The following is a 12,582-nucleotide window of genomic DNA, read 5'->3' as shown; positions in this document are numbered from 1 at the left end:
TGAGGAAGAGTTGAGCAGATTCTTCATAGGTACCATGTATCTTCTTATTTCTGAGGATCGTAACACTTCAGATGTATTTTCTGTCCTTGGATGGCTCGCATTCTTCTTTATGCTTCTCAATTTTTTATACCTTTTAACTGAAAAGAAAAATACTGCTATGCTTCCATGAAATTGAAAGAACTGGGTCTAGCTTAAACTAAGGGTATTTTTCCAGTGCTTTTTATTATTTGAATGGTAGTTGTACTTCAAGAGTCTGGTCCTCCTTATCCTTTGTACACCGTAAAAAAACATGCTAAAGTTAATTGTTCACTCATGAAATGAGCCGGTGGGCAGATTTAATATTTCTGCGAATTAACGCTTCCTTCTTGATTTTAACAGTGTCATTGAAACTGGGAACTGATTATTGTGAAGACACCTGAATAAGGGAAACTTTTTCTGGCCTTTGGTGGTTAGAGAGCATTGTCCTCATCCCACCTTTATCCAAGAGCAAGACTCAGTGCTTGCTGTGACTTGTTGTTGAGTCTTCCTATAGAATAAAATTTCATTATATTTAGTTTTAAATTATGGAAATAATAGCTGTGTCTTGCATCACTTAAAGTGTTCTCCTAGATTATAGGGTAAATTATCTCCTTCTTATTGTTCAGGTTATTCAGTGGCTAAGTCAGATGACTCTGCTTAACTGACATTAAGATTAATTAAGATTCAGGGAGCTGAGCTTGAAGGTCTGTGGCAGTCTGAGCAGCCAGCATGGCACTGGCTGCTGCCATCCTGCCAGCTCAGTCCTTCCTATCCTTTCTGTGGGAGTCCTAAGTTCTCCCTCAGACTCCCTTGCTCACCTGATCCTGCCTTGCACGATGGCAGAGCCAGAGTAAAGCTGTTTTTCAGTAGTTCACTTTTCTGCTGGCTTAGTCCACTGAGGTGGCTCAGCACAGATCAATGGAGGAGCCAATACTGACAGGAAGTGAAATTAGGAGGAAGGAGAAGATGACAGACACCATGGCCTCTCACAAAACCACTGCTTAATGTGGACCTGGTGGATGTAGACATAGATTGGACAAAACTGCATCCAAATTATCTCAGAATGGAAGAACTGGGCCAGAGTTCTTTAAATGCTGAATTGTGTAGAATGTTGCTTTGTTGTCTTCTAACAAATGTAGCATCTCAGAAAGCTGTGCCACACACAAGGTACGAGACTCCATGCGCTTTGGATTCCCCAGAGGCAAGGCAGTGAGACCCAGAGGTCAGGCATGGTACAGACAGAAGCACTGAACATGCAGGATGATGCTCCAATGTTACACTCCCAAACCAGAGGGCAGGAACATATTTGGGGAGACAGGGACTGAGCAGTATCATGCATTTTCAAAGGCACATGTGACCTCCATTCTTGAGAAGCAGGGAGCATGATCTAGCCCTGCATCTGTAGGTCCTGTCTTCCCTGCCCTGTGTCCATTCAAAGGTGAGAGGAGATGTAGGCTTACTGTAATGCAGAAGCCCATCGCTGGCTTGGAGTGAATATCACTTACAGTGCTAGTATCAACTCCTTGGTCTGCCACAGTAAAAGTCCTGGAGCTAGACCAGGTCTGACAACAGTGTAGCCACTTGTGTGGGAAAGAATCCAGAGCACTGACTTTTTTCTTTGAAGCCACCATTTTGAGGTGGTTCACTGTCAAGGCAGTTTGGATGGAGTTTGGTGAAGGTGACAGTCCTTGAAGTTCTTACCTACAGAGTCTTTGGTTACCCTTGATCATGCATATATTTAGCCTGTCCACTTAGAATTGAGGAGGTGAAACATGGCTAACATTAAGGGAGAATCTAAGCTGTGTTGTTTGGGCGTTGGGGTTTTTTTTCTCTTTTAATCTTAAGGAAATTATTCTGATAATGAATGCAGTTGGTTAGGAGTTTGGAAGATGAGTGTGCAGGAAAGGATGGTGCAGTCTTGAAGTGCTGGCTTCCTCAGATAGTTTTTTAATGTCTAGGAGAAACACTTAAAATGTGAATCATTACAGCTTCTGGCTGACTTTGGATTAACTAAAAATTACAGTGGCTGAAAGCATGCATTGACAGAGTCTGTAATAAAAAAATATTTTAGTATATTCTCAGTAGATTTATTTTGATCACCCAGGTTAGCCAGGCTAAAATAAAAATAGTAAAATAAACAAGTAGCTTTAGATTGAAAAAATGAAATAGCTTTTGTTCTTAGCAATTTTACAGCTGAAACAAGTTGTACAATAATGCTTCATAGTTTTATGTGGCAGTGTTAACTTATAAAAGTTTTGGGGGTGAGGTGAATTAATCAATTCCTCCAAATGTTTACATTATTTGCTCTGATACTGCCTTACAGTCCACTAGTACTTCTGCTCTGTAGGTGGCAGAAAAGGAGGAGTAAAACTGTTAGCTCAGGTCCTCTGATTTTGCATGTGAGAAATATCACTAAATTAAAGTGAAGGTGCATGTGTTCATGGACACCTCCCCTTTCACAGCTTTCAGTGAGATCCTTCTGAAAGTCTGTGGGGTTTAGATGCTTCAGTCACTGGTGCAACTCCAGGCATTCAGTTCCTTTTCTCTATTTGAGGCCTCTTTGGTTGTTCATAGAGCCATCTTCAAGTTGAGTTCCTTAGGCTGAAACTGCTGCTTTCCTTCTAGCCATTGCCCCTTTCCCCAGTCCTAATGGTTGCTTCAGCTCATTTATCAGCAAATTATAAAACCTTATTATCATGCTCGTTACTTTGTCCTCCATTTTGTTGGGACCATCCCATTTACATTAGATATTTGTCTTCTGTTTCTAAGTGCCATTTTGTTGTGCTTAAAATCATCTCCATGACCCTCTGAGCACTGTAGTGAAAACCTTTAATGCGCCTTTTGTGTTCCAGATCTCCCTGCTGATTGGATTCATCAGTGTAAATAATTCTCCATGGACAGATTACAGTGCATACAGCTTCTTTCAGATTGTCACCATGTGCGATTTGGTTATGATTTTGTTCTTCTACATCATGCACATTTTCAGAGTCTACAGGAAGCTGACTTGCGTTAGCTGGCCACTCGCGGTAAGCCTGGGTTCCTCTCCTCTCTTGGGGGTTGATGTCTCACTTTCTCAGCCCATTTTCTTGTGCTGTCTCACAAAGATAGGCTATCTTTCACTCAGTTCTTTTTTGCCTTGTATGCAAATCCCTTTGTTGCTTGTATTCAGTTCAGCAGATTCTGTAACTGTAAGTTTTCAGTTTCAGCTGATTTGGATTTGAGTCTACCCTCCTTTACACAGATATAAATCTAGATTTACTCCATGGAAGGCAATAATTTTATTAAGAGACAACTGAAAAGAAGCTACTGGTCATCAAGCCTTCAGCGGATGGGTCCTAGCTCAGGTCATTTATAGCAGCTCAGGAATTGCTAAAGTACCAAATCATTGTGTTAGAATTCATGTACAACATCCTGTCCCAAAATAAAGTATGTGAGTGCTATTTAAATCAGATGTGTCTCTTTTTGGTATGGTTTTAGGTAACTTAAACAATAGCAGAAAATAGGAGCCTCAGCCTGATTGCCATAGCCTGGCCATTCCTGGGATATCCTGCAGGATGTTCCTGCCTCATTCCCACATTTCCCATACACATCCATCTCTCATATCCTAGCGGAGAACCAACAAGCAGCACCGAAAATGTGAGACTTGAACTTCCTCAGTAGCTTTGGCTCAGGTCAGCTAACAGAAAATTCTGCATCCTAGTGTGGGGTGATGGATTTTAACAACCTCTTAGAACATGCCTCCCTTACATATGTTAGTTCCACTGAAGAAGGACCAAAGCAATGGAGAAAGCCAGCTGGAGAGATAGAGAGGAATTTTGAAATCCAAGAAGTGGTTGGGTGGCGGTTAATGGAAGCTACATAAGTAATTTAGATCTAAGATAACAGTTTGTCCATTCATCCACTTATAACCAGAGAGAAAAATATAATTTTCTTTTTTCTTTTTAGCTGAAGAATGTGGTTAAACTTTTTTTTTTCAGATGTGTGCCACCACTATCTGTTTCTAAAGGTACTTATGTATCTAGAGATAACACGGACGCAGGGATTGAAATAAAGGAGTGAAGTAAGCTAATAAATAACAGTTTTGCAAAGCAGCATTTAATGTGTACATTGCTGTAACAGGACTGTGCAATTTTTGCCTCTGCATGGGCTGCTTTTGGGTTTTTTTGTTGTGTGTTTAATCATTCCTCTGTGTTCCAGAGCCACTAGTGACTTTAAGGCACTGAAGTTTGTGGCTGCTCGGCTTCAGAAAGCTTTATGGGATGTGATGCTTGAACACTGCTGCGCTGTTACAAAACAAACAACTTCATTTTCAGTCACATTTAAGTATCTTTAGAACAGAAGAGGAAGACACATAAGAGACTCTGGGAAACTCCAGCTAGCATTTGGATGAGTTTCCTGGCAGGATCTTTACATTGCAGTCAGGGGCGTGATCTGCAGCCAGTAAAGCTGAAGTTGTTCAAGAGGTTGTTTATTCCTGACACCCTTTAAAGCTTGGAAGTATTTCTCCAGAGGGGCACTCTTCCAGCCCTGCCGCGGGTTGGTTCTCCACCTAATGTAACCTTTGATGATTCTGTTGCAGCTTTGCCCATCCCTTGGATTCCTCTAAAGTGGTAGCCTGTGTACGCTGCTTTATTTGATGTCTCTAAGGAGGCAATGGCATGTCCCATTTTCCTGCTGCGTCATGGGCTAGTCAGAGAAGCCTCCTTATGCATGTAATTTATTCTGGCAAATGCAAGGGTTGAGATTTTGATTACCTGAAACAAGTTTACAAATTAGGGAAGTAACTTGTGGTCTCAGAGCCTACTTTACAGGAAAAATCCTTCTCAGCTCTTTTTAGCACCTGAGCAGAGTGAAACTGGTATGGTAGATTATTCATCTTCTGGGCTTTCCTTGGACAATTTCATTTTGGGGCTGTATTCTGTCTTCTGGTTTGAGACAGAATCTCTCCTCTCCCTTTTGTTTGCTTGGCTCATGCTGGTAGTGCAATGCAGATAAAGGAAGCAGATATCCACCTGCCCACTCCACCATGCACAAGAAACAACCCACGTTCAGTCTGCAAACACCTATATTGGTTGTCATAAATTCTGTGAGGGTTCAAAATCTAAATCCACAGATATTTCCTGCTTGTTACAAGGTAAAGTTGACTCCTGGATCGATACTTATCACACCAGAGAAAAGTTTAAAAGTGGTGACTTGGTCCTCTCTCAGAAAACTTCAATGCATCATGTTTTACTGCAGCTGTGCTTTTGATGGCTTCCCTCCTGTTTCCAGGCTTGGTTGATGTAAGTTGTTAGTAAATGCAGCAGTAGATCCAGTGCTTACTTTCTAAGATTATCAGAAGTAGGAGCATTTGGTTTTCCACTTACACCATTTCATGTAGGCTAGAGAAATATTTCCTTAAGGCTTCTTCCTTCCTCCAGAACCATGTCTTGAGTAAGGTGCACACTTGATGCAATAATGTAATGTACCGTGCTGAATTGAAAGGATTGCATCCATACCCAGTAAGTAAATCTCATTCCAGTAACATTAGTAGACCTAAACTGTTCTTTTTTAAACAGAAACTGAGGTTTGGTATAAAATTCACTCACAAGGTGAGTTGTTGGATTTGTGTTTTGGTTTTTTGTTTTGTTTTGCTTTTTTTTTCCTTTTGACTATGTTTTGTCCTCTGGGTTTGAGGGTTTGAGTCATCTCTGCCAACTTATTTTCTTTCTGAGACATATCAAAACACTTTCCAGCTAAGTTTCCTTTCTGATGCATGCTGTGCTTGTCTTTTCAGGAGTTTCTTCATTACTTAATTGGTACAATTCTGCTTCTCATTGGATCGATTGTAGCAGCAGCCAAGAGTTACAATATAACTGGACTTGTGGCTGGAGCGGTAAGACTGTGTTTATTAGGCTTGACACTTCTAAAAGTGCAATATATACTAAGTAGGGCATTGGGAATCTCTCACTTGTACCTCTGTTTTCTTACACACTTGCCTTACTTGTGTCTTGGTTGGGTGAACTACCTTCTAGCTCATTTCAGTGAATGTTCTGTAACACAGTGCCAACAAAAATATTTTGTTGTCAGACACCAGACTCACCACTAAAGTTGGTATTTGTCCTGCCAGAGTGTTGAAACCAAACGCTTCTGTTTTAACTCATAGGAATTAATGTGTTTAGGTGAAGAATTAAGACAATTAAGTTTTGACGAAAGACTGTTGTAGCAGCTGGAAGTTACCTAAAGGATTTCAACCCCCAGCTTTCAGCGCCTCCTGCTCCTGAACAGAGCCCTGTCCAAGATAATTTCTCCTGAGCTAAAACCCACTGGGACTCTGAGCTGACTTACTGGAAGGTGCTCTCTGCCTCTCTTGGCTGGAGGGCTTTACAGAGAAAGGCATGACTTACAAGTCACAAGGGTGACAGTACTTTCACAGCAGCAGGACCTGAAATACAGCTCCTCCAGAATAAAGAATTACTTTCAGAAACTTAGTCCTGGTGATGCAAACAGACTAGAAGACCTACCTGACTTGTTTATTTGGCAGACAGCAGGGAAAGACTTTTTTGAATGGTGCAGTAAAAGAGCAGTAATCAGAGATGCTAGAAACAGTCTTTTCTTTGTTGCAGAATCCTAGTGAGAAATTTAGATGTCGAGACTCCATGCTGCTGTCCAGCTTTTTCTCCCTCCTTGTGCATGACTCTCAGTCTATCTTTCAGTTGCTGTTTTGACAAGACATAAGCTGCTATTATACTATGAGAACTTTGGGTTTTTTAGTCTTTTGGCAGAATGGAGTAAAAAAACCCCTTTTTCGGGTCTGTTAATCCCATAAAATGTGTAGCTGAGTATACAAAAGTGTCCATACATGCATGGAATATGTGTCATCTAATGCTCCATAAGTATTTGTGGTTTGTTTGTTTTCTCATCTAGACTTTCGGGTTCCTGGCTACAATACTTTGTGTTATAAGCATGTGGTCATCCTACAAGGTTTCGTGCATAACACAGTCAACAAGTAAGTATCATGCTTAGTAACTGCCAGAATGCTTCCCAAAGTGACTATTTATATTTTCTGGAACAGGGCTGTGTCTACCTGGAAGGATTTATTAATGCCCTGGTTGTTGTGACTCAAAATTACTCAAAAAGCAATAATTCCAAATTTTCTGTCAACACAGACGCTATCACAGCTGTTAACAAATATCTACAAGAGCAAAATAACTTGCTTCTAGCAAATAGTGAACATAGCAATGCTTTCTTTTCTCCCTTCCCCACCCCTTACCAAAAGAAGGTTTCCAGTGTGTTGCTTAATAAATTGGATGAATTTGTTTATGGCAACACAAGTGACACTGTCTTCCTTTTCAAAGATGCATCTGTGTGACTCCATCACCTGTGCAAGACATCTGCCTTACAAAACAGGATACCAAAGAGGAGCGTCCACTACTGAGGAGAGAGCCATGGGTATTTTGTTGCTAGCCTGGACAAGCTGGTAGCTTTGGAAGATCTACTTGAATGCCTAGGCAAAACAACGTTGTGAACCAAAGTTTTTTTGCTCCCCCACCTTCCCCCACCCAAAGAAGTTTATAATGGAGAACCTGCTTGTTTCAGAGAAAGACAACTTCTGTCTCACAAGCTGGGCTGTGGCCATTTCCAGCTATTTACAATAAGTGCATTTAGAACTCATTTGGACAGTCATTTGGTTCTCCTTTCCAAGGGATGGAAAAATTGCTTCTGATTTCCTCCACCTGTTTACACAAGGGAAATCCTGCAAATTCCTACCTGATTCTGAACTTCCAAGGATTATATGTTTAACAAAGGAACGGTTACAAACTAATTTGTGCCTGGATAACCTGACCCAAGCCTTTGTTACCTCTTTCTATCATAACTGTGGACTGTTTCTAACATCAGCTCACCCAGCATCAAAAATTATGAACTGCAACTTGAATACATCACTGCAAACACTCCCTCCTAGCCCCAACAATACACAATGAAATCTGGGATTTTCTCCATGAATTTTTAGCAATCGAAGATTATTCTTAAAAACTTCCCTTGCCAAATACAGGAAAATATGTACCCAAGAACATTTGTTTAATGTTTTGTGGGGTCTTTTTTTTTCTCCTTTTCACAGTAAGACCTCTTCTGTAGAAAATTTCTATGCATTTGCTATAAATTATTCTCTTTGTAATCTAACAGTGTTTATGGAAAGCCCATTGTGAATAGAGCAATGTGCTTCTTTCTCTCTCTTATATGTGGTTTTGTCACTTTCTCTGCCTCAGCTGGAATCTGTGCTCTTGGGGACTCTGCCCAGAGCCTGGACAGACAGAACAGTTCAGTTCTGTCCGACCTGGTATCATCATGAAGTTCTATGTAACTTCAGTGCTGAGACAATGCCTTCTTGGCACCTTTGTCTTTCTGTTTGCACTCCATCTCCGGTGAGCTGGAAATTCTTTGCAGGAAAAAAGGAAGCGTGGGCCTCTCTTCCTCTTTGGTGCTTCTCCTTTCATGTTGAGCTGTGAAGTAGAACTCGGTTTATTCTGTCAAGACAACTGCATGATGGTGCAGCAGAAGTTTGGTTTATACCGTTTACCAGGGACAGTCTGGAGAAAAAAGCATTTTCTGGCCTGCTATATATTTTTCTGTTTGTTTGAAATTCTGTATCAATACTGCTAAGTAATTTAATGGTTCTCTTGGAGAATTCTTTTTGTGCCTCATGGCAGGCCAACATATATTGCTATTTGTTGCCACCTTATTTTTTTTTCCCATCCTAATATATGTATCTTTAGTTAGAATTTATTTTTAACTCTTTGACAACATAAAATTGGCCAGCTGCTAATGTGTCAAAAATTTTGAGTAAGCAGATAAAAATAAGTGAGCAGATAACTTGGAGAGGTAAGAATCCCCCTCCTCATGGTGCACAGTTTCTGTGATTCTTTTTGCTATTCCTTTTCAAAAGTGCCCTATTTAGAGCAACACAGAGCAGGAAACAAATTGAAAGGACAAAAGTCTGTTTTTAGTGGATGAAGGTACATACAGTCACTCCGAGATAAAGTGCTTTAACATTAATACAGAGGATTATTCAAATAAAACTGTATAACAGGCAGATATATTGTTACTGATTTCATATTGGCTGTTTCTTATTTTTTTACAATGTTCAACTTCTGCCCCCTACCTTCAGATGATATGTTTTGTGTTTAGTCAGAAATGAGCCTTTTTTTTTTTGTTTCAACAACCCGAACTGAGCATGGCTCAGAGGCTCTCTGGCTTAAGAGAACAAACATTCTTCTCAGCTGGGAATCCAGTCAGTAGTGTCAGTGATAGTTCAGTCTTCCTTGCCCTGCCTGCACAGGACCAGTCAAATGGCCATACGTGACAAGGGACTTCATTCTGAGCACTTTGAGTGAAAATACCTGCAGAAGAAAGCACACACACAAACACACACGACACACAAACACACACCCACACACATGTGTGTGTCTGTCTAATTTTTTGCAACAGAGATGCTTGATCACCAGTCCTCCTGCCAAGACTGACTTAACTACAGTCTTTGGAAACCAGCACTCTAGCTTTAATTTGGACTGATAGGATAGATGTTTAAGGATACAACCTCTCCTGTTCCCCCAGAGGAAAGAGACTGTGTTATTTCTCCTTCACCTCCTGAGGTATCACCTCAGATTGACAGTAATTACCTTCCCACAAGCTTTAACCCCCCTTGGCACTCCGGTGGGAAGACAGTGTTCTGCTGCAGACAGTGTGAATGCAGCTGAGACCTCAGCGCTGTGGTGGCAGTGGGGAGAAGCACCTGCTAAGGACTGGGGCTGTAGCCTGAGCTTGCTTTGCGGAAAAGGCCTTTTCCACTTTCTCCTGGAACCATGCCCCCTCTCCTGGCACTATACTAGCTTTTTTTTTTTTAGCCTCTCACATCGCTCTGTCATTTGTCACCATATGGAGAAAGAAAAAATCAAGGGGAATTTCACACAGTCTAACAACCAAAGAATTTCTGACTATGTTCTGTGATCATCCAAAGAATATGTTTTGCTGTAAGTGCACTTGTTTATACTGGATCAAGAGATGGAAGTTACCAGTTCCCTTTTGGTTTTTGTGCCTGTTGACAGGACTAAAATATTCCTGCAGCTTTGGCTGTTGTGACAGTGCTGGGTCCATTGACTCACCAGATGCTCCTAATCAGGTTGCTCTCAGGCTGGAAGACTGACATCTCTGCTGCCAAAGTTTCCTTGCTTTCCCCAAATCCTCCTTGTGAAGCATGTCTACCAAGAAAAGCACAGATTTTCTGTTATCACCAGCTCCACCGGGGGTCTTTGAATGACAGCTCCATCTGGCAGGGAATTTGACACCTCTCTGCTGTACTTCTGCCAGGAAAAGTGTTTTAAGTTTCCTTCAGTGTCAACCTGGTTCTGAAAGCTCCATCTGTCTGCAGCTTTGTCAAATATGGGATTCCAGCTGTTTTAGAAATAAACTCTGTTAGCTATTTGGGTGATGTGGAGAATCAGATTGTTGTCCTGGTCATTTTTTTCCCTCCTCTACTACAGCAGTGGCTTTCTCTCTGGGGAGTATCAGAATACCTCCTATAACTGGAGGACAATAGGTAGGAGCCAGAGAAAAACCTGTTCCCTGCAGTTGTGTTTGGATGTGCTGGTCTCCCACTATCCCACACAAAAGTTGTCCATCCTCTTCAGCTCTAAAATGAGTGTAGTTTATCCTTTGAGCTAACACAGATAGAGTTAGGCATTCAGTTCTTACTGAAAAATTAAAATGTAAACATTGAGAGAGGAAAATTGGTAGTGCAAACTGTTTCATACTGTGAAAAAACTGCAACTTCATGTTTGAGCTCTGGGGGCTTGAGATAAGTTAGAGAATGAATAGTGCTTCTTTCAAGGGGAAATGAAATGTTTTAAAAAGAGGAAGGATGGCTTTGAAAAGCTTGAGCACCACAGTGCTGGATGAAGACACTGCAGGTTATGTGACCTGCATAACTTGCACACTTTTTCTGTTGCTGAGAATTGGTTGCACTGTCTGGAAACAGTTCACTATGTGGGGTTTAAAGGGGGTAGCAGGACACCCCAGTAACAATAACTTGTAATGAAGTGGGGAGGTGGCGGGGGGGGGCATGCCAAGTGATGATCCATGGAAGAGGACTAGGAACTTACTAGGACAAAAAGGAGGAGAGAAAGAAGATCAGGGGCAAACATTAGTAGAAAGCTTATGAAGGGAGGAACTAATGTGAGTGCCTTGTGCACTGAACAGAAGTGGTGGCAGATATCAGCAGTTTCTGGCTGTGCTGGTTATTAAAGGGCAGATCTGCTTGGAGTGACAGAGAAGTCTCTTTACTGCTTGCCTGCACTTTATAACCTGTGTCTGGGATTTTCCTGCTCTGCTAAAGCTGTGGGAGGATGGACAAGACCTGACCACAGGCTGTGGAACGTAGCATCAAGTTGCCATATGGTCTGCCCTGTTTAACTTAAAGTTGCTGTGGACTCCACTGTGCTTAGAGACAACATGGAGCCAAATGCTGCTGCTGAGCCTGTGTGCTGGCCAGGGGCCTTGGCCATCCATGCAGCTTGGGCAAAGTACAGACCTGCTTTTAGACTGAGTGCCATCAGAAAGCCAAGGAAAGCTGGATTTATGTATCACTGGGCCCTACTGGGCATCCAGGAGGTGCTGCTGGTTGTGTGAAAGGAGAAGTGGGTACCAGAGAAAGGGAGGTCCACATCCTGTTCTTTCTGCCTGCAGAGATTTACACCCGGGTGGCAGGAGAGAGCCCTCACCACAAAGTTCTAGGATACTCTTAAGCAACCCACCTGTTTGGGCTGTTCCAAGTTTCATACTGGAGCAAGTGCAAGTGCCATGCCCTTGGCTTACCTTTTGCTCCTCTGCAGACACACAGGGCTGCATACTTGGGAGGCCATCCTGTTGGGAACAGGTGGCTCTTGGTTCCAGTCCCTGGTCCCAGGGCTTGTTTAACCCTGCTACATGGGAGCAGGTCAGAAAGTGGCACTAGTGCTTGTTATCTTCCTCTCCTGGAGAAAGACGATTACTTTTTTCCAGCACAGAGGCAGCTGGAAAACAGGAAAAGCATTATGTCCTTTCTGGAGGTCACTGATTACCCACAGCTGGCTGCTCCAGAGTTTATTTCTGTTCTGCCTGTCCCTGAGCCCAGTCCATCAGCCTCAGCTGGTCCCCTGGGTCAGCACGCTGGTTTCTCACGGCCAGTATGGCAAGTACACACCAGTGTTTGTTACTAGGAGCTGATCAACATAGAGCGAGTTCCCACCATCCAGGAGCTTGCATGGAAGTTAAAAAAAAAGGGCCATATGTCTAAAAACCTGATGATTTATCCTCTTGTTATCTCATATCTGCACTGTTCTACTGTGTAAATGACTTGCCAATTTATTAGGGAATGAAAAAGCTCTCATCACCTGCCTGAATGAGTCCCTCTGCCTTGGGGCAGTTGGCCAAAAAAAAAAAAAAAATCTGTCTGCTTTTTGCCCTTTACCAAACCTCTACCTGAGCTGCTCTAACAGTGAAAGTGAAGCTGTCTGGCCATGCCCAGAAGCAGCACTTCACAGGAAGGAAGAT

General features: G+C 42.1%; 1 protein-coding gene across 1 annotated transcript in view; it reads left to right on the top strand.

Moving 5' to 3' along the window:
- CMTM7 (CKLF like MARVEL transmembrane domain containing 7) overlaps positions 1–10,495 on the top strand; it is a 28,089-nt gene extending 17,594 nt beyond the window's left edge. The window contains exons 2-5 of the mRNA XM_039549353.1: positions 2,871–3,044; positions 5,795–5,893; positions 6,925–7,006; positions 7,356–10,495. Coding sequence (XP_039405287.1) covers positions 2,871–3,044; positions 5,795–5,893; positions 6,925–7,006; positions 7,356–7,369 — 369 coding nt within the window. The 3' untranslated portion in view covers positions 7,370–10,495. The remainder of the gene's footprint in view (positions 1–2,870; positions 3,045–5,794; positions 5,894–6,924; positions 7,007–7,355) is intronic.
- The last annotated feature ends 2,087 nt before the right edge of the window (positions 10,496–12,582 follow it).

The sequence above is a fragment of the Corvus cornix genome, chromosome 2, assembly GCF_000738735.6.
Source record: "Corvus cornix cornix isolate S_Up_H32 chromosome 2, ASM73873v5, whole genome shotgun sequence".
NCBI lineage: Eukaryota > Metazoa > Chordata > Aves > Passeriformes > Corvidae > Corvus > Corvus cornix.
Note: the sequence above shows the minus strand (reverse complement) of the source record. Positions and strands in the feature narration are given on the sequence as shown.